The 19,935-nt window shown below is 40.4% G+C and overlaps 1 protein-coding gene across 1 annotated transcript in view; it reads right to left on the bottom strand.

Moving 5' to 3' along the window:
- Positions 1 to 19,935, bottom strand: part of LOC122559247 (calcium/calmodulin-dependent protein kinase type 1-like) — a 191,659-nt gene that overhangs the window by 34,065 nt on the left and 137,659 nt on the right. The window contains exon 4 of the mRNA XM_087994172.1: positions 7,890 to 7,964. Within this exon, the coding sequence (XP_087850298.1) occupies positions 7,890 to 7,964 (75 nt within the window). The remainder of the gene's footprint in view (positions 1 to 7,889; positions 7,965 to 19,935) is intronic.

Here is a 19,935-nt window from a genome sequence, read left to right as displayed (position 1 = left end):
CTCATGAAGGAAACAAAAGGTACTTAAAAGAAACATTTCGCCAGCCTCCGCTCCCAGTATGAGGCATTGTCAGTGGCAAGTGTAGGTTGGGAAGTGAGAGCCACAGTTCTGGAAGCCACCTCTGCTGCTGTTGTTGAGGCTGTGTGCTGGAAGGGGATGAGGGTGTTATTCCCATAATGTTTACCCATTTTCATACGGCCGTGTCAGTACTGTCCACTTCCCAGTGATCTGAAACAGCTTTCATCAATGGTTTAGCTCCTTCCACAACCTAGCTGACATCTCTCCCCGGAGAGCTTTATGTACTTTGTACATTAGTCATCCTTCTGAAATGAGATGTCAACACCAATTAGAGTTGAACCAGATGTAACTTCCTAGAAGATGGGGGTTTCTGAGTACACTTTTCCACACCATAGATTACCCTGGAATTTCAGTCTGATTTTATGTCTCTCCCAGGAGATTACTGTTTTGCATGGGCTTGAGATTACAGAGTTCTCGAGTTGCACAGCACAGAAAGAGATCCTTCAGTCCAACTCATCCATGCCGACCAGATATCCTATGAATCTAGTCCCATTTAAAAGCATTAGGCCCATATCCCTCTAAACCCTTCCTGTTCGTATACTCATCCAGTGGCCTTTTAAATGCTGTAACTGAACTTCCCCTGGAAGCTCATTCCATACACACACCACCCTCCGTGTGAAAAGGTTGCCCCTTAGGTCCCTTTTAAATCTTTCCCCTCTCACCTTAAATTTTGCCCTCTAATTTTGGACTCCCCATCCCGGGGAAATGACCTTGCCTATTTACTCTATTCATGCACCTCATGATTGTATAAACCTCTACAAGGTCACCCCTTAGCCTCCGATGCTCCAGGGAAAACAGCCCCAGCCTTTTCAGCTCAAACACTCCAACCCTGGCATCAACCTTGTAAGCTTTTTCTGAACCCTTTCAAGTTTCACAGCATCCTTCCTCATATACAGAAGCTTATCAGAATTCGGGGGAGAGACTGAATAAAGAAGAAAATAATTTCCTGTCCATCATTATGCATACATCATGAGGCAGCTCAAATTATTTTACAAACCAGGTGTTTGTGCCACTGGTCAGCAATACATTTTAATCCAGATAAGAAAGGTTAAAAGGCAGCAGCAAATTTATTTAATTATAAGGAGCAACTTCAACTGTAGATTTTGTTTTATTAATCAGCCTATTCAGGCATGTTATGAGACACCTCGAGAGCAGATGGAACTTGAAGCCAGGCCTCTTGGTCCAGGGGTAGAGACACTACCACTGCACTACAAGACCCTGCAAACTCATTGAGGAATCTCAGATATAACACAGTTATTTTAAGCATCCAGTTCAGAAATGTTATGGCACACCTCTAGGGCAAGTGGAACTTAAACCCAGATCTTTTTTGGCTCTGCTAATTGAAAGCTGTACTTTAGAAAACCAGAGAAAGTTACTACTGAGAGTCAACCTCAGGATCTCCTGTTAATGAGGTAGACATTTTAACACACTAAGCCACAGCATCATTTGATGCAACATTCATTGTATATAGGTCTGAAAGGGTTAATACTGAGGAGTTCCATAAGCACCATCCACTGAAATGATGTTATTTGGACTTTTAAGCAGAAGAGCTAAGGGTCTCATAGGGGGTGAGGCCCAATGTCTGGTCCTCCTCAAAGTCTCTGCATCAATGACTAGCAATCAATGTAACTTGCAACTAGTTGCTAATGTGCAATAAACTATACCTTGTTAATGACAAGAGAGTCTTCTAGCTTTACAGGAATCTAGACCAAACAGTCCATGCAGCTTTCTACACTTGGAGAACATGGTGTCAACAACCTTCATCAAGGACATGCAACTGAAACAGTATAGTGGCTGTATGCCCTTGCAACTACTTCAACCATGTATCAGCTTGGCCAGCAAAGAGTAATACATTTAATCACCAGTGTATTAGCATTACTAAGTGTAAGCTCAGAAAACAAAAAAAAAATGTTATTTAAAATGATGTGCAAATGAAGCAAGGATGATATGAGGGAAAAATAATTCATATAGCGAGTTTTTAGGGTATGGAGTGCACTGCCTGGAAATATGGTGGAGGCAGGTTCAATTGAGGCATTTAAGAGGGCATTGGATGATTATTTGGATAGAAATGGTGTGCAGAGATATGGGAAAAAGGCAAGAGACTGGCACTAGATAATAGAAACTGTGCAGGCACAATAGGCTGAAAGGCCTCCTCTGCATTGCAACAATTCTGTGATTTTGTGTACAAATACATACAAGAGTAAGGCTGAATATTGACATTAGCCGAGGGTCACACTTTCACTTCAGCCAGAAAGTTGCAGGCTCAAGTTCACTTTAGAATTCAACCACATAACCTGGAGATGGTACACCGGATGGGACTACCTGGAGCTGACAGGAGTCTTAGCCACCAGCTGCGGAGCCCAGGGTTAGGCCAGGATCACCCCTTTTCAGAAAGCCCACTGCCACTTAAGGCACTTGACAGTTCTGGTTGCTCAGTTATAGGAAGGGCATTATATCATATGGAAGGTTTCAGAAGAGATTTACCAGGATGTTGCTGGATATTGCAGGTTTGAGTTAAAAAGAAAGGCTGGATAGACTGGGACTTTTCTCACTGAAGCATAGAGGCAACCTGTAGGAGTCTAGATAGAGTTAATAGTAGTTGTTCTTTCTCTAGGATGTGGGATTTCAAGGCTAAGGGGCACATTTTTAAGGTGAGAGGAGAAAGCTTCAAAAAAGACATGAGAGACAAATCTTTTACACAGAGGATAGTTCGCATGTGGAATGAACAAAAACACGAATAGGAAAGGTTTGGAGGGATATCGGCCAGGACCAGATGGGTGGGCCCACTTTAGTTTGGGACTATGCTTAGCATGGACTGGTTGGACCAAAGAGTTTGTTTCTGTGCTGTCTGACTCCATGACTCTATGACAAGCCAATAGTGGGCCTTCCCCTCAGATCGAGGACCCCAACACTGACATTCAGCCCATGGAGCACTGTTAGCTGGCAGCTCTTTTGAACAGCAGTGCCAGTGGGGATGTGGTGGCTGATGCTAGTATAACATCCACCCGAGGCCTAGGATCGTATGATGGGAGGGGAGCTGTCGGCTAGGAGTCATGGGGACAACCGTTGGCAGCAAGGGCAGGGGTTTGTCTCACAATGGGACATTCCCTACCCCCTTTAACCCTCACTGCCCTGATGCAATATTCCACATGTTCCCAGCATGGCAACCCCTGCCCTTGACAGGTTTAGTTCTAGTGATGGTAGGATGAAACTCTCAAGTGGGTATTAACTAATTGGGGTTTCTGCAGGCTTTCCCATCATGGACTTAATTTGGAAAACATCATGGTTTCTTGCCAAACACCCTGTTTGTCCAATCAAATGCCCACATCTCAGCCACCAAACTTGCCACACGAGAGGGTGCAAAATCTTGCCCACAGAGGAGGTGCATGACACAGTTAAATGGCTAGTTCTCATGAAATTAGATGCTATGGTTTATCCATTATGTTAGCAGTAAAGATATCATGGTTCAAATGAAGTGAATTCTTGTTCATTCCAATAAGTACTCCTCCCTCAATTAATATGATCCAGAAACACAGATTTAGCTCATACTGTCTATGTCTTACTATTGTTGTTAATGAAGTTCCACCATTTCCTTAGTTAGAAAGCCTCAACACAGTTTTCGCTATATGCCATCATTACTGAATCGAGGACCCACAAGCTTCAAGACGCTGCTTTTGTAAGCTCTAATTGAAGATAGCACTGGTGTGGTTACAAAAGCCCAATAAAGAATGTCTTTACTGGGGAAAAATACTTTGCTTGAGTTAGTCCTTGCAGGGCTACAGGAGCTCACTTGATTCAACTTTAGTTCAAGGCTGAAAAGGCTGGTGTTAGGATATAAAGGTTGTAATTTACATTGAAACCTGTCAAAAAATGCTCAAAAAAACAGCAAAAGTAGCTTAATCTTGATTCAGCTAAGTGACATGGGGTTAATAAGTCAGATGTCATCGCGAGCAGTACAGAGTGTCTACTGCTCACTCTTCCACACTGTAATTAGTTGTCAGCAGCACTCTCAAACTAGCTGAGGTCAAAGATATCAACTTCCTCCCGTGAGCAGCACACAAGAAGGTGCTACCGACCGAAACTATCCAACCCACACTCTCCAACAACATGAACAAGCAAGAATATGACTGATCAGAGCTTTCCTAGGGACATTAAGGACTCACATTATTCACATTAATCTCCAAGCAATGTTAATGTTGAACAGCTTCTACCTACATGTGATTTGGTGTGTCAAGTTTTTAAAAGTATCAAATCATCTGATAGTGAGGCATTCACAGTACATCCAGCTCTAAGAAAGTCTGATATAATATGCTGTCAGAACCAGGTGAGAAAGAGTGAATTACTCCCCTCTTTCCAACTTTCTTGTTGGTTTCAAGTAAGGCTTCTTACTTTAACATGAGGCTACACTTGGTGTGAGTTGCCTTCAGCAGAGGGGTATACCTGATGCAGCAATGTTTTTCTTATCTCTAACATAAGAAACTGGACATTGGTATTGGGGTAGTGAAAAACCCAACAGACATTTATTACAACAAAGTATTCCTTAGGAATATAAGCGTATGATTATGTTACAAGAGGAACATGCTTTCAGTAGAGTGTCATGCTTCAAGTGATCAGAGGTAATATGGAATATGAGATCTTTATACCTTCAGGTCACAGTTTATGATGCAGTGATAATATCATGAGCAGTTCTCTTAAAAGCACAGCAACAGTCTGACTGTGGAACAAAACACAATACCCTTCCCCAATTTAAAATTTAGTTCACTCATTTTTACTGTAGCAATAAGGGGCTAATCACAAGGTTTTCTTGAGTTAAAAAAGAATGTGTTTATTACCTGCTAACAACAAAGAAGAACACTAAAGTGCAACATCAAGCACATAGTTTTTGTGTAGTCACTCAATCCTATACTCATACACGGCCACAGGCACAAAGTTAAAAGGATATAGCAGCCAGTACACAAGGAAGATAAAATAACATACAGTTTGGAGCCCTCGATTTTGATTTTAGCCCAAGACCTCAATTTATTATGATCAAATAAAGAACTGTGGATGTGGAAATCTATGCCAAAGACAGGTCACCGGATTCAAATTGGTGACTCTGCTCTCTTTCCACAGATATTGCCAGACCTGCTGTGTAACTCCAACAATTTCTGATCTTGTATCATTATTGGTTAGTTGGATTCTTAGACTTTGAGCAGTAACAAGTACCGCAGTAATCCTTTAAGTTCACAGTTTCCTGATGTTTCTTTCCAATCAGAGTTGTAACCAGGTTGTTTTTTTCTTTTCAAGAGACAGAAATATCTTGAGCCTGTGTTTAGTTCTACAGTCTAAAATCCCTATCACTTGCTCTGTCAAAAAGCTCCTCGAAAGACAAGCTTGTTCTTTAGTCTTTGTCTTGTTTTCAAGCTTGATAATCACAGGTGAGATTTCATCTCCAGCATGTGAAGATTCTCATAATGGTTCAATCAAAAAGGAGTTGAGGGCCTTTTTACACCTCCCACACGGTCGGGTGGGGTGGGAGAGATGTGCGTGCGTGTGTGTGTATCGACTTTATTCTTCTTTGGTAAAACAGGCTAGTCTTTGTTCAACAAACATTAATTTCATATTATTAGCCATCAGGTGATGCCCGTGGTCATTTGAAGTCAATATCTTCGGTCCCTTCTTAAAACTATGTCCCCCTATGAAAGTCTCAGGTATTACATCAACCAATGGAGTTCAAATATCAATAGTCTATGTTCTATATCATCGTGACAATATGTAGTAGTGGCCAAGAAGCTCAAATGACTGCAGAAGAACATTTTTGGGGAATGAAACCCCTGACTAAAGTTTCCAAGAATCAATACAATAGCTAACAATAAACTAATAAGAACTAACAGAATCCATATAAAAGGTTTGGATGTCAAGGATGGTCATTGAAAAAGGTGTAAACCTGTAAGAATCTCTCCGATTTCTGCAGCTTGTCCCGACTCTGTGTTTCATGACAGGGAGGTGGAAAAAACAACAGGAGAATAGTTGGGGAATTGGTCATGTCTATTCCATGCTCAGTGGTGTAGATCATGGCTTTGTGTGATCATGATTTTTACTTCCATTGAAGTCTTCGAAAATATGTAAAAATCGTCGGGAGTGATATAAAGTCAGCCGATTTGCTGTAACTTATAATATCGCATAAAGTCAAAATCTACCCAACTTGATAGTGGGTATATGGATTTTATAGTAGGCACAATAATCATTCACATTTTTAAAATTAATTCACGGGATGTGGGTATCAGTATTTATTCCCCAACTTTAGTTGCCTTTGAGAAGGTATTGGTAAGTTTCTTAAACCACTGCAGTCTATGTGCTGTAGGTAGGATCCCAATACTGTTAGGGAGGCAACTCCAGAATTTTGACCCAGTGAAACTGAAGAAATCGTGATAAATTTCTAAGTCAGGGTAGCACAAGACTTGGAGGGGAACTTGTAGGTGATGATATTCCCATGTATCTTCTGCGCTTCTACATTTTTATTGTTTGAGGTTTTGGAAGATGCTGTCTAAAGATCTTTGATAAATCTCTACAGTGCATTTTGCACTTACTGCTACAACCGAGTGTCAGTGGAGGAAGGAATGGACATGGTGCCAATCAATTAGGTTGCATTGTTCCGGATAATGCTAAGCTTCTTGAATGTTGTACCCACCCAAACAAATGAAGAATGTTCTATCACACTTCTAACTTGTGTGTTGAAGATGATGGACAGGCTATGGGGACTCAGGAGATGAGTTACTCACTGTAAGATTCTGAACCTCTGACCTGCTCTTGTAGCCGCAGTATTTATATGGCCAGTTTTTGGTAAATGGTAACCCCTCCCAAGAGGTTGATAGTGGCTGATTCAGTGGTGCTAATACCATTAAATGGCAAGGGGCGATGGTCAGATTCCCTCTTGGAAGTGGTCATTGCCTGACACTCATGTGGTGCAAATATTATACAATGTTATACATCCCAGATAAATTTACCAAAACCACACTTGTGAGGGTCCACCACACCAACTCATCCACACACACCACCATCAAATCTGTAGACAAATGTGTTCACAAGGTTGGTTGGGGGGGAGGCAGGAGAAAGAATACTCATTTGTTACATTTAAGACAGTTTTCTGTTCTTGGACACAGTTTGGGGAGCACATTGAATTAGGTGGAAAGACCTTCAGCTCTTTGTTAAAAAAAGTTATATTGAAAGTACAAGCTGTGAATACAGAAAGTATTGAAAGTCTTTCCCTTATACAAAAACATAGAATGATTCCCATCATTGTTAGCCTAATTATATAGTCAGCAGCACTGTAATCAACCATCATAGAAACCTGTTTTCAGTATGTGCACTGTAAAATGTCTTTCAAATACATGCACTTTATTAGTATGAGTAAGATAGAAAACAAAAATGTATTAATGAGTCAGAGCCTTATTCAGCTTTACAGTGTGTTTCAAACTTATCTTCACCCGACAATATAATCTAGTTTAAATAAATTATTTAAAATATATACCAAGCATTGTTCATTACTAATTCTGAAGTTATTTTCCACTCTATCCTGGGAAAGATTGGTACTTTCAATAACACTGGAAAGATTTATATGACTGGGTCAATACACAATAAAAAGCTTGCATTGGATGAATCATTAGAGCTGCATCTCTCAGTCCATGCAGAATTGATATATAGCACTGGGGAAACATTCATAGCAGTGTTACTAGATTCATGTACAGCACTGAAAGTGCAACTGCATTTCGTAGATGGATAGTCACAATGAATTACTATGCAGAGGTGTGAAATGTGCAATCAATACTTACAGTTGCATTATCAAGTAAAGATGCGTTGGACTTTCATAAATATCTTCCAGTGACACAATGTTTGGATGTTTAATTCTGAAAGAAACAATAAAATTTAATTAGGGCTACTCCTTTGCGCTGACTCTAAAGTCAAAGTTAAAACATCAATGTGAACTCCCCACACACTCATGAATTACAAGCACTGACGCAATTGCCTCCACATCACAATTAGTGCATTTTTTGTAAAAGAATTGGCAATGCTGAGGTCACAAGGGACACCCTCTTTGTAAGTTTGCCAGCAGCAAGGTTCAAGCTTAAGTAGTCCAGCATTCCACCAGAAGGTCACTAACTAACAGTCCAATACCTGCTCATCATCATGAGTTACTTCCATCATATTTGGAGCATTATATTCCTCTTTTATTACTCATATTTTCTTAATCTTCTTCCTGCATAGTCTATCAAATCCGGAAGATTTCTGTTCTTCCTGCTGTGTGGATGCTGCTGCTCAAACAAACAGTCATTTTATTTAATATCACTGCTGATTTTATAATTGCTACATTTTCTATTTACGTCATTAGAGATCAAACAGCCCATTGGCAATTCTGAAGAAGTCAGCAATGAAGGAGTTAAAATATATATCTTTTCGCAGCAAATAAACAGCGTGCCACACTGACTCACAGACCCTGCAGCTTATATCATCTGATTTCTGACACCTTCCCACACACAAGGTAGTTCACAATTATGATCATTACGAGCACAGCAGAATCAGAACTGAGACTAATCTTTGAATGTAAACAACTTTGAACAGACAAGTTTCCCTTTGGCATTAGGTAAGGCTGTTACAAAGGCTATTTGATTATCAGGGCTCAAGAAAGTGGAAGCAGAAAATGTTTAAAATTTTCCTTACTGTGCAATTGATTCAAAAAGCATCACAAACCTCTTCCTCGTTTAAAGGCGATGTTGTTTCTTCAGCACTTCAGCAATGCACAGTGGAAAGAATAGCTCACAATTTACACATTAATTCAATGGACACTGGCTTGCCAGCACAGGGGTAAATTTAGACAGCATCAGGAAACCCTGTAACACAGTTAAAATCTTGGGCAAGTTAGGGTAGGCTCTGTTGTATAGGTTTGTCGGTGAAAGGCAATTTAAATGCCTGTTTAAAATAACAGATTCAGCACCAACAACATAAGATTCATTAGTCCCAGTCAAACTACCTCAGCATTTTTATACTCAGGTGACGTAACATAACAGGCAGAACAACATTTTCCTGGAAATTCTTCAAAGCTATTCCAATTTTGAACACTGACGCCAGACACAAATTTAAAAAAAAGATCAGAGCCATATATATTGCCAGTTTTTGCTCAGAAGATAATTTGTAATCAAAAGCATCAATCTTCCCATCATTAATTCCTTCATTCTTCACACCATAACCATTGTGGAGTTGGGCTCAGCAACACAACATAGTTATTCCTGGTAAAAAAAAAGAGTCTCTCAACCTTGGCCATCCCTTCATTGCTGACTTCTTCAGAATTGCCAGTGGGCTCGTTAGTCTCCAATGACGTAAATAGAAAATGATGTGAGACACACTCAAACAATGTTACAATCAAATTCAAGTATTAAAGAAACCAGTTGTGGATGGACAACACAACTACTCAACTACTCCATGCTGTATGCCTTTACACACAATTTCATTGGGTCTTGTGCAGTTCATTGTAAAATTGTGATCGCTTACCATCACCTGAAAACTTGCTTCTTTATTCTAATTGCAGCCCCCCCTCCCCCCCCGCCACTCCACTGAATCACAAGACTCACTCACATCCAGCATTACTCAGGTTTATCTCAAATAGTGCATAGATATTGGGTAATTTGCTGGGTCAAAATCCTGGATTATCCTCCCTAAAGATCAAACCAAAGCAGGTGAATGGTAGCGGTTCAAAAAGGCAGCTCACCACCATCTTCTGAAGGGGTAATTAGGGATGGGCAATAAATGCTGCCCAGCCAGAAATGCCCACATTCCATGAGTGAATAAAAAAAATTACAGTGCATGCCTTGTGAAGGAGCTAATTTAGTAAAATTTGCCCCTGTCTCAATTACAACCCCAAGAGATGAAAAAAATTGAACAGTTCCTTTTGTAAAGCAGCTTTTACATCTTTGTAATGTTTCAAACTATTTTGCACGCAATGACCTACTTTAGTTTAGTCACTGTTGCTTTCTAGGCAAATACAGTTGTTAATTTGTAAGTGGCAAAATTCCCCAAACAACAGATGAGTAACCTGTCAATCAGCTTTTAGTGGTGCTGGTAGAGGAACAAATATTGGTTCAGATACCAGAATTTCCTATTCATCTTCAAACACTGTCCTAGGATTAATTGTCATTCATTCACTCATTCAGCCAAAAGGCTTATTTTACAAATCATCTGAAGGAAGGTATTTTTAACAACATAGGAATACTCCATTCCACACCGAAATGTCAGCCTAGGGTATGTCCTTAAGTTGCAAAGTAAGGCATTAATCCGCAACTCTGTACAAGTGATGACAATGTTACATGAAGCCAAACTGATTTCATGTCATCATGTGACTCTCAATTCCAGGTTTTATAAAATTCAAATCTCACCATTTACTATGGCGGGATTCAAATCTGGGTCCTCAGAACATTACTTGGATCTCTAGATTAATAGTCTAGCGATAATACTACTAAGCCATTGCCTTCCCAAAGTCATCAGGATTCGAGTTACAGAACTAGAATGCTGAGGAGACAAGAGTGTGCTGAAGGTAAGGGATACAGGACTGAAGCACAGGATGGGACTAGATGGTAAGTGAGTTTAAAATTAGAACAATAAATCAAAGACCTCAAGTCATGGGAGGCCAAATGTAGTAAGGATTAAGGCAAAAACCAACTGGGTATAAATCCACAGTGGGACACAAATTTTGCCCTGATGACCACTGTTGGCACCTTGTGGTCTTTGCCACTTCTAACAGTGTGTGATACAAGGTGAGGGTTGCTTGAATTAACTTGTTACCACCAATCCTCGTTTGGCTTTTAAGCAAATACAGAATGCTGGAGAAACTCAGCAAGTCTGGCAGCATCTATGGATAGAGAAAGAGTTAACATTGCGAGACTGGTACGACTCAGTGCTGGCAAATAGGACTAGTTAAGGTTGGGATATCTGGTCGGCATGGACAAGTTGGACTAAAGGGTCTGTTTCGATGCTGTACATCTCTATGACACTTCTTCAGAACACTCCTTGATTTTGTTCTGACTTGGTAAAAACAATGACTGCAGATGCTGGAAACCAGATTCTGGATCAGTGGTGCTGGAAGAGCACAGCAATTCAGGCAGCATTCGAGGACAGGCAAAATCGACGTTTCGGGCAAAAACCCTTCATCGGGAAGGGTTTTTGCCCGAAATGTCGATTTTGCCTGTCCTCGGATGCTGCCTGAATTGCTGTGCTCTTCCAGCACCACTGATCCAGAATTTGTTCTGACTTGGGCCTATCAAGTGGTAACTGGTAGAGGCCACACCATTATACTGTTTCTCAGAAGAAGCACTATTGTCAAATATCAAGGAGGATTATTGCATGATAGCAATAAGTACAATCAGAACAATTACCTTGAACAACATGCATGGCAAAATCCAACCAGGATAAGGTTTATGAAGGGTGGAAGGTGAGAAACCAAGGGAAGCATTGAGCAAGCAAGTTGCAAGTGACAAAGAGTGTCTACCATCATAGAATGGCACAGCTGTCAGAGAAGATCCCTCAAATGGGACCATGGCAGGGTGGTCCAGTGCTTGGCATGGTGATTCAGTGGTTAGCACAGTTGCCTTATAGCACCAAGGACCCAGGCCCGATTCCATTTTTGGGTGATAGTCTGCGTGGAGTTTGCACATTTTTCCCATGTTTGTGTGGTTTTCTGCCAGGTGCTCCGGTTTCCTCTTACAGTCCAAAGGTGTGCAGGTTAGGTGGATTAGCCATGCTAAATTGTCCATTGTATCCAGGGATGTGCACGCTAGCTGGATTAGCCATGGGAAATGTAGGGTTACAGGAATAGGGTAGAGGGTTGGACTGGGTGCAATGCTCTTTGGAGGGTCAATGTGGACTCAATGTGCTGAGTGATTTGCTTCCACACTGTAGGGATTCTATGATTCTAAGGACCATATTGCATTTCAATGTGGCATTAATGATAATTCACACTAACACACGTTGATCTCCATTTAAGCCATAAACAAATGTTATGTTGCGACAAATGCCATTTCATCAAGCAGTTGGTGTAAGCATATATATATATGTTTATAAGAGTAAAAATTACCACTTTATGATAGTTATATGCACACAGCTTTTACATTTAATAGGACAATAAGAAACCTCTGACTATAGACAACTAGTGCACAACAGCCAACAATGCTCACCTACAACAGTGATGGCAATATGTACAAACAGGACAAAATGCTGCTACAGAAACCTACAACATCTAGAGTCAACATCCATCAAGAAATTAAAAACCTTCAAACCTAAGGGAGCACAGTTCAGTTAAGAAGGAAGAGTTTTGCTGAAAGTAATTTTGTAGAAGGTTTCAGAACTGTGAGACTACTTGAAGTTTGTTTTTACACTTTCCAGAGAAGGAAGCTAGGGTTGTTTCAGGTACAAGGCGAAATTCATAAGTCTTGCTGCTTGAAGGACCATTTTTTCGCTTTGAAACTAAAGCCTCCCAGGTGCCAGAGTTTGGACATTTGTAAGCTGCACAAATCCCTCATGTCAGGAAGCAGCTACACTGCCCGTAATTCCAAAGTCAAAAGGTAAAGAAACTTCAGTTAACATTCTGGAAACATGACTCTTCCCAATATGGATATGTCCGAGGTCACATACTAAGGTGGTAAGATCACCCATGATTCAGTTGAAGTAAAGCACACAACCCTCAAGGTCATTGGTCAAACAGACTAAACTAATTTGGTTAATCATTACAAACGTCAGGATGGACTATGAGTTTTCCCTTCAGAACCTGTGATTGAAGCATCAAAACTAAAGTTCTTTGAACAGTTAAGGATTTTTGTAATCCAAATTTCAAAGAAGAGATAACTTCATTAAAGTGTTATAATAATTACAAATTGTAGTTCAATGCAAATCTCCCTGTCAGTGTTCTGACTAAAGTAGTCAGGATACTGTTTACTCAGGATGTCTCAAAATTAAATTCACAACCTATTATAAAGATAATCTATCTTGAATGCACCACATAGTGACATTCTTTAAGTACCTGAGATGTTCCAGCTGCTTTTCCATTCTGCTAACATGCCACAACAATGTTCCACATTAAAACGCATGACGAGGTTTACAATCTTCATTTTACACCTTAAAGAGGCTGCTCCTAGACTTAAGGTACACTTTTCTTCCATGGTGGTCATTTTTTTTTTGTATTCCAAGCACAGGGTCAGATATCATCAGAAAATGCACTGCTTTAGGAAATCTACTAGGCAAGGTCCAGAATGCACAAGACTGCCTTCGAAGGTTTCTCAAGCAGTGATATGGTTATCTGTGATGTGATGTGAGCATTATTGTCCGGGCCAGTATTTACTGCCCACCCCAAAGTGCTCAAGGAAGTAGTAGTGAGCTGCTACTTGATTTGCTGCACTCAGTGCATTGTAGGGACACCCATAATGCTGTTAGGGAGGGAGTTCCAGGTTCTTGATCCAGTGACAGTGAATGAACAGCAATATCATTCCAAGTTAGAATGGTGTGTGGCTTCAAGGAAAACTGGCTGGTGAAGGTGGTTCCATACATCCACTGTCCTTCTAAGTGAAACAAGTGATTTGGAAGATGCTGTTGGAGGAGCCAAAGCAGGTTCCTGAAGTGCATTTTGTGGATAGTACACGTTGTTACCACAATGCAGTAGGGATCCAAACATCATTGTGTATGCTGATGGGTAAGTTGCTAATTCAGCAGACTGTGGTGTTCTGGATGGTGTTACTGAACATTTTTTGAAACTGCACTCATTCGGGCAAACGGAGTGTATTTTATCACAATTTTGTCTTGTGGGTGGAGAATAGACTTTAGGGATCAAGTGATGAGTGGGATTCCTCACCACAGAATTCACAGCTTCGAACTTGTTATTGTAGCTACACCAATCATATAACTCATTCAGTTAAGTTTCTAGTCCATCGTAAATTCCAGGATATTGATGTTGGGAAATCCAGAAATAGTCTTACTACTCAATATCGAGGGAAGATGGTCTAATTCTTTTTTAAGATGGTCATTGCCTAGCACTTGTGTGGCATGAATGTTACTTACTACTTGTCAGCTGAAGTTGCATATTCATCAGGTCTCTATAAAGACACAGACTGCTTCAGTATCTGAAGAGTCATGAATGGTGTTGAATGTTGTGCAATCGTGAGTGAACTTCCCCACTTCTGACTTTACAATGGAGGGCAGGTCATTAGTAAAATAGTTGAATATGACTGGGTCTTGAACATTATCTTGATCTGCAGTAACAACTGAAGGTGGAGGTGATTGACCTCCAATAATTTCAACTGTCTTAGGGTCTTAGAGATGTAAAGCATGGAAATAGACCCTTAGGTTCAACTCGTCCATGCTGACCAGATATCCTAAATTAATCTAGTCCATTTGCCAGCACTTGGCCCATATCCGTCTAAACTCCTCAGTGTTTGGTATGACTTCAACCAGCAGATTTCTTGATTTTGCTTGAGACCCTTTAATTCCATACATAGGCAAATATTGCTTTGATATTAAATGCAGCCACTCTCACCTGGATTTTTAGGTTATTTGCCCATGTTTTGACAACAAACTTAATGAAGTCTAGAGTAGAATGTCCCTAGCTGAACCCAAAATGAGCATCAGTGAACAAGTAATTACTCAATAAGTACCACTTGAAAACACTTTAAATGACAAGTCCCAACACTTTTACTGTGATGATGAGGTGATAATTGGCCGGATTGGATTTGTTTCTGCTTTCTGTGGACAAGAAATAGCTGGAATTATTTTCCCACATTGTCAGGTAGATGCCAATGTTGTAACTGCACATGAACAGCTTGGCAAGGGTGCAAACAGTTCTGGAGCAAGTCTTCAGTCCTCCAAGCTATTATTCATCAACTGACACCAATGGGGCTGCACTAAACACCACCAATCTCCAGCCTAATACAAAATAGAAAAGTAGCTTAACTAATGGAATATCTATAATTCCATCGTAACTTCCATTCTAAACGAAGTACTGAATTGATTTATATGCAAATGCTATATTCAAATTACTTATAACCCTTATAACTGGTTTTCTGTGCTCAGTTTTATTAGTTCTTGAAACTAAGATTTACTTTTGCACAGATGCAATAAAAATTTATGCTTTGAATATATTCCAAAGTCTTTCAAGCAGTTAATCTCATAATTAGATCTTCTTACTATAGAGGTTCACAGGGTGATTGACTGGACTTGTCTTTTAAGTAGGACAAAAAGATGAGAATACTACCATTTATACCTGGCCTCCAATTATAGTTCAACACAAGTGAACTAACAGAAAAAAATTGTTTTTTGTTGTTTAGTATCATTGCCATTAACAGTTGATATTTGGTGTCCTTATATGGAATGCTATGAATACATCTTTGTCTTTACTGGTATATCTCATTCGAAATATTCCTTCACTTCTATTTCAAATTGCTACAAATGATTCCATATCATAATCTTGTTTAGTGGTAATTCTAATTAAATGATGACGAATTAATAACTGGCTAATGGTCAACATTGTCTTTTGCCAAAATCTAGGGAAAGTTTAGGTCTGTGCTGTATACCCTCATCCACTCATTTTCTCTTGCTACTTTATCCTTGATGAACCACGTTTCTCCATGGCTCATTCTTTGATTACTGATTATTGCTTTATTGGCTTTATTGCTTACACCACAGATTATTGCCTTGCTCTTTTTGTTTTACCTGCTTTAGAACTGATTTATTTACGGTCAGACGTCCTTCCAATAACAGCCAAAGAACGTCAGCACTTCACAATGCTCCTGAAAATGCCAATCATCCAGATAAGTTACCACATCCACTGCACCACAAAAGCCCATGAACTTCCTGATGCAATCCTGAATTTGCTTTATAGTTTCAGCCTGTGTTCCCTCATCTGACAGTCAAAATTGAAAGTAATCACAGTTAAAGTCGAGGAAACAATCTAAGATCAGCACTGAAAAGACCAATAAGAGGTTTTAACTACCTAAGTGTTAACTTTCCCTCATACTGAGCACAGGAGGGAACAACTGGATCATGGGCCTCCTCCAAAACCTATCAAAGGCGTCTTTGATTGCAATGAACATTAATAGGTTGTAGTCAAAATGATCAAAATGATCAGACTAATGAACTAGAATGCAACATCAGTTTCCAGCACTTTAGGTCGAGTAGACTTTGGTGTACCTGGAAATGAATCAATACAAAACTCACCTTTTCTAACAAACAATTATCATATGAATCACTGACCTCAGTACTATTCAATTTGAGGTTTTAATAGAAAAATAATTTTTAAAATGAGATTCTGCATAAAAACAACCAGATTAGCAGCCTGCATATCCCAGTAAAAAACTGGACACCAATTTAATCACAGCTTCCTTATAGAATAAAACAAATCACACTATTGTAGAGAACTATTCAAATGAAAACTAACTCAATTCAGGATTCAGGTTCTGGTTATTATTCATACACATAACAGGAGGATTTTGCAATGTATTGAGTTGTGGAGGAAGGAACTAATTAGACACATGCGGAGACCACCTTTATTGTTCAATGCCAAACAGCAGATCTCAAGGATTCGGAACCAGTTCATTGATAAATTCATAAGTTGAGTTTCTGGGTGTTGCAACCACAGAGGGAATCTGAGATGATTTAAAACACTAACATTCCAGGGGTGGAACATATGGGCAACCTGATCCCTGGCTGTGCCAAGCCAAAATTGATGCTGAGGGCCCTTATAACTTTAAGAATTTATTTTAAAATGCAATTGTAAAGTAGATATAATGTACAGAAGTGCAGCTGAGAGAATGAGAGCTGCACGTCAAAATGAAATGTATACCAGAGTCAGTGTGTGTGTGGTTAGTTTTACCCAGCATAGGAACTGGGAGACCCAGCAGAATTCACTGTATTGGTTACCAGGCAGATCACCTTTATACCATAGTTGGTGGCTCAACATAATGTTACAGATAGAAAGTTATGCATGAACAGAGTGTTCTTGTTGCAAAGCTAACTTGACACTATGTAGCCAATTCTTTACCATGATTGACAAAATATTCATCTCCATTAGACTTGCCAACAGTTACCTGGCCATGTTAGGAATCTATGTGCCTTTTCCTACCTTCTTATAAACAGACAGAGCCGAGAGGAAAACAACGCCATTAAATTGTAATGGCACCTGCTGCAGTCATATTTTGCCATTTTAATAATCTGTGTTGCTTGAATACCTACAGCTCTGTCCAACCAGGTATTCTGGCCCAGCATTTAACATCTGCAAAAACCACCATCTCACCATTCATTCCGTTACATCTTGACAATCTGCCATAATGGCTCAGTGGAGAAAGTGAGGACTGCAGATGCTGGAGATCAGAGCTGAAAATGTGTTGCTGGAAAAGCACAGCAGGTCAGGCAGCATCCAAGGAACAGGAAAATCGACGTTTCGGGCATGAGCCCTTCTTCAGGAAAGGCTCAGTGGTTAGCACTGCTGCCTCACAGTGCCAGGGACCCGAGTTTGATTCCACCCTCAGGCAATTGTTTATGTGGAGTTTACACATTCTCCCCATGTCAGTGTGGATTTCCTTCAGGTGCTCCAGTTTCCTTCCACAATCCAAATGAGTATATGGATTAGCCATGCTAAATTGTCCATAGTGTCCAGGGATGTGTAGGTTAGGTGTATTAGTCGTGGGATATGCAGGCTTACAGAGGAGATGGGTCTGGGTGGGATGCTCTTTGGAGGTTTGGTGTAGACTCAATGGGCTGAATGGCCTGCTGCATGCTGTAGGGATTCAATGCTTCAGAAAGAGATGAATGGTGCATTGGAAAAGACAAGTCAGAACAGTAATATAAAGGCAGTGAAGAGCAAGAGAAAACCCTTTATTTGATTTTTCTAATTACTGTTATTTTTCCTTTCCATAGTTTCCCATGACCAAAAGTAGACACTGCAGCACAAACATTTCAGATCAGAGACAAGTGAGAAATTTAACATGTGAATCCATGCTCCAAAGGAGTATAACTGAGTAGTGGTTACATTATTGGACTAATTTTTTTTTACTAACAGTCGGTACTAACAATCCAAGGAATGCGAGTATATGGAAGTTTAAGAAATTCAATTCAATTGCTTGCAAAGTTTGAAGCCCTGTGATTCATCATCTTCATCGGTGATCCTTCGCAGATGAGGATGACACTCTTCCACTCTCAGGTTGAGTCCGGACATGACTGTACAGACCAATGCGGCTACTGCAGACTCTGTTACACTTGGGACAAGTGGTGGTTGAGAGAAGGGGTGAGGGGCGATTGGTGTGGCATCGAATTCCTTACGCTGTTTGCGCCTGACTTTCACTTTTTCCCCGATGGCAAGTCTCGAGGTATTTCGATTCTTTCCCAGATGCTCTTCCTCCACTTTGGATGGTTTTGGGCCAGTTGTCTGTGGGAATGCCACGCTTTACCAGTGAGACCTTGTGGGTATCCCTGAAGCACTTCCTCTGTCCACCTGGGGCTTGCCTGCCATTTCGGAACTGGGAGTAGAGCATCTGTTTGGAGATTCTCATGTCAGTCTTGGGGATGATGTGCCTAGCCCATCACAGCTGATGGGGGGAGGTTTCAGTGCCTCATTGCTGCGATGTTGGCCTAGTCGAGGATGCTGGTGTTAGTGCGTATGTCTTCCCAGTGGATTTGCAGGATTTTGCACAGGCAGCAATGGTGGGACTGCTCCAGTGCCTTGAGAGATCTGCTGTGGATGGTCCACGTCTCAGAGCCATATAGGAGAGTGGGAACCATCATAGCTCTGTAAACCATGATCTTGATGTCAGATATGACGTTGTTGTCCTCGAACACTCTTTTATGTGGCTGAATGCTGTGCTAGCACACTGGAGATAGTGCTGGATCTCTTCATCAATAGCTGCTTTGGCCAAGAGACACTCCCAAGGTATTGGAAGTGGTCAACATTCTCTAAGGCCTCCCCATGGACCTTGATGATTGGGGGGTTGCTCCAGGCCAGGTTGGTGGTGGACCTTTACAGGTGTAATTAAAGGAGTAGTGATTGCATGGATACAAAACTAGCTATGGGGTAGAAACAAGAGTTAATTGTGAACCATTGCTTGAAACGGCTTTGGGATGACGAGTTTACTGGATAGTAGAACCAGTGATGTCCTCTTCGAATGCAACAATTAGTACCTTATCAAGGTGGAATCTTCCATCTTTACAACAATGCCATAATGTTGAGGATGATGAGTAGGAGTATATGAGAATATTTACCTCACCAGAACATTTACCTTTGCCCTTCTCACACCTTGTACACTCCAAACAACATCTTTACACAAGAGTGACATTTAGTCAGATGGCAACTTAAAGTGAAAACTGCTCAAATAAAAGGGCACAGACTGCAATCTTAGTGATAAATAGCTGAGGAAAGCACAACTCAAAGAGCAAAGCTGCACTTACCTGACAGAGCCTTTCTGCTGTAGCTCTCTCTGTACTGTTATCTTGATGCCAGGATGCATATATATAGACTGCTTTTACAGATGCAGCTCAAGGAACATATCAATAGCAATGCAAATCTCTCTTTAAATGGCTTGACCAACAACTTTTCATTCTTTCTAGGACTGTAAACTTGGGACTTTGCGCAGACAAATCTTCATAATGTGCAGCGATGCAAAGCTACTGTCACTGAACTTAGTTTTTACAGTGTAATTATAATATAATCCTGTCACTGGACTTAGTTTTTACAGTGTAATTATAATATAATATAATACATGTAACATAAGCACTGAGCCTTCCATTTCTGAGCTCAGATTAAAGCAACTGAAATCCATTTGGGAAGTAAATACTGAAAAGTAACTACAATTAGGCCTT

Source organism: Chiloscyllium plagiosum, unplaced genomic scaffold, assembly GCF_037043375.1.
Source record: "Chiloscyllium plagiosum isolate Xiang-an unplaced genomic scaffold, Cpla_swu_hap1 HiC_scaffold_14, whole genome shotgun sequence".
Taxonomy (NCBI): Eukaryota; Metazoa; Chordata; class Chondrichthyes; order Orectolobiformes; family Hemiscylliidae; genus Chiloscyllium; species Chiloscyllium plagiosum.
This window is presented reverse-complemented; position numbering and strand designations above follow the sequence as displayed.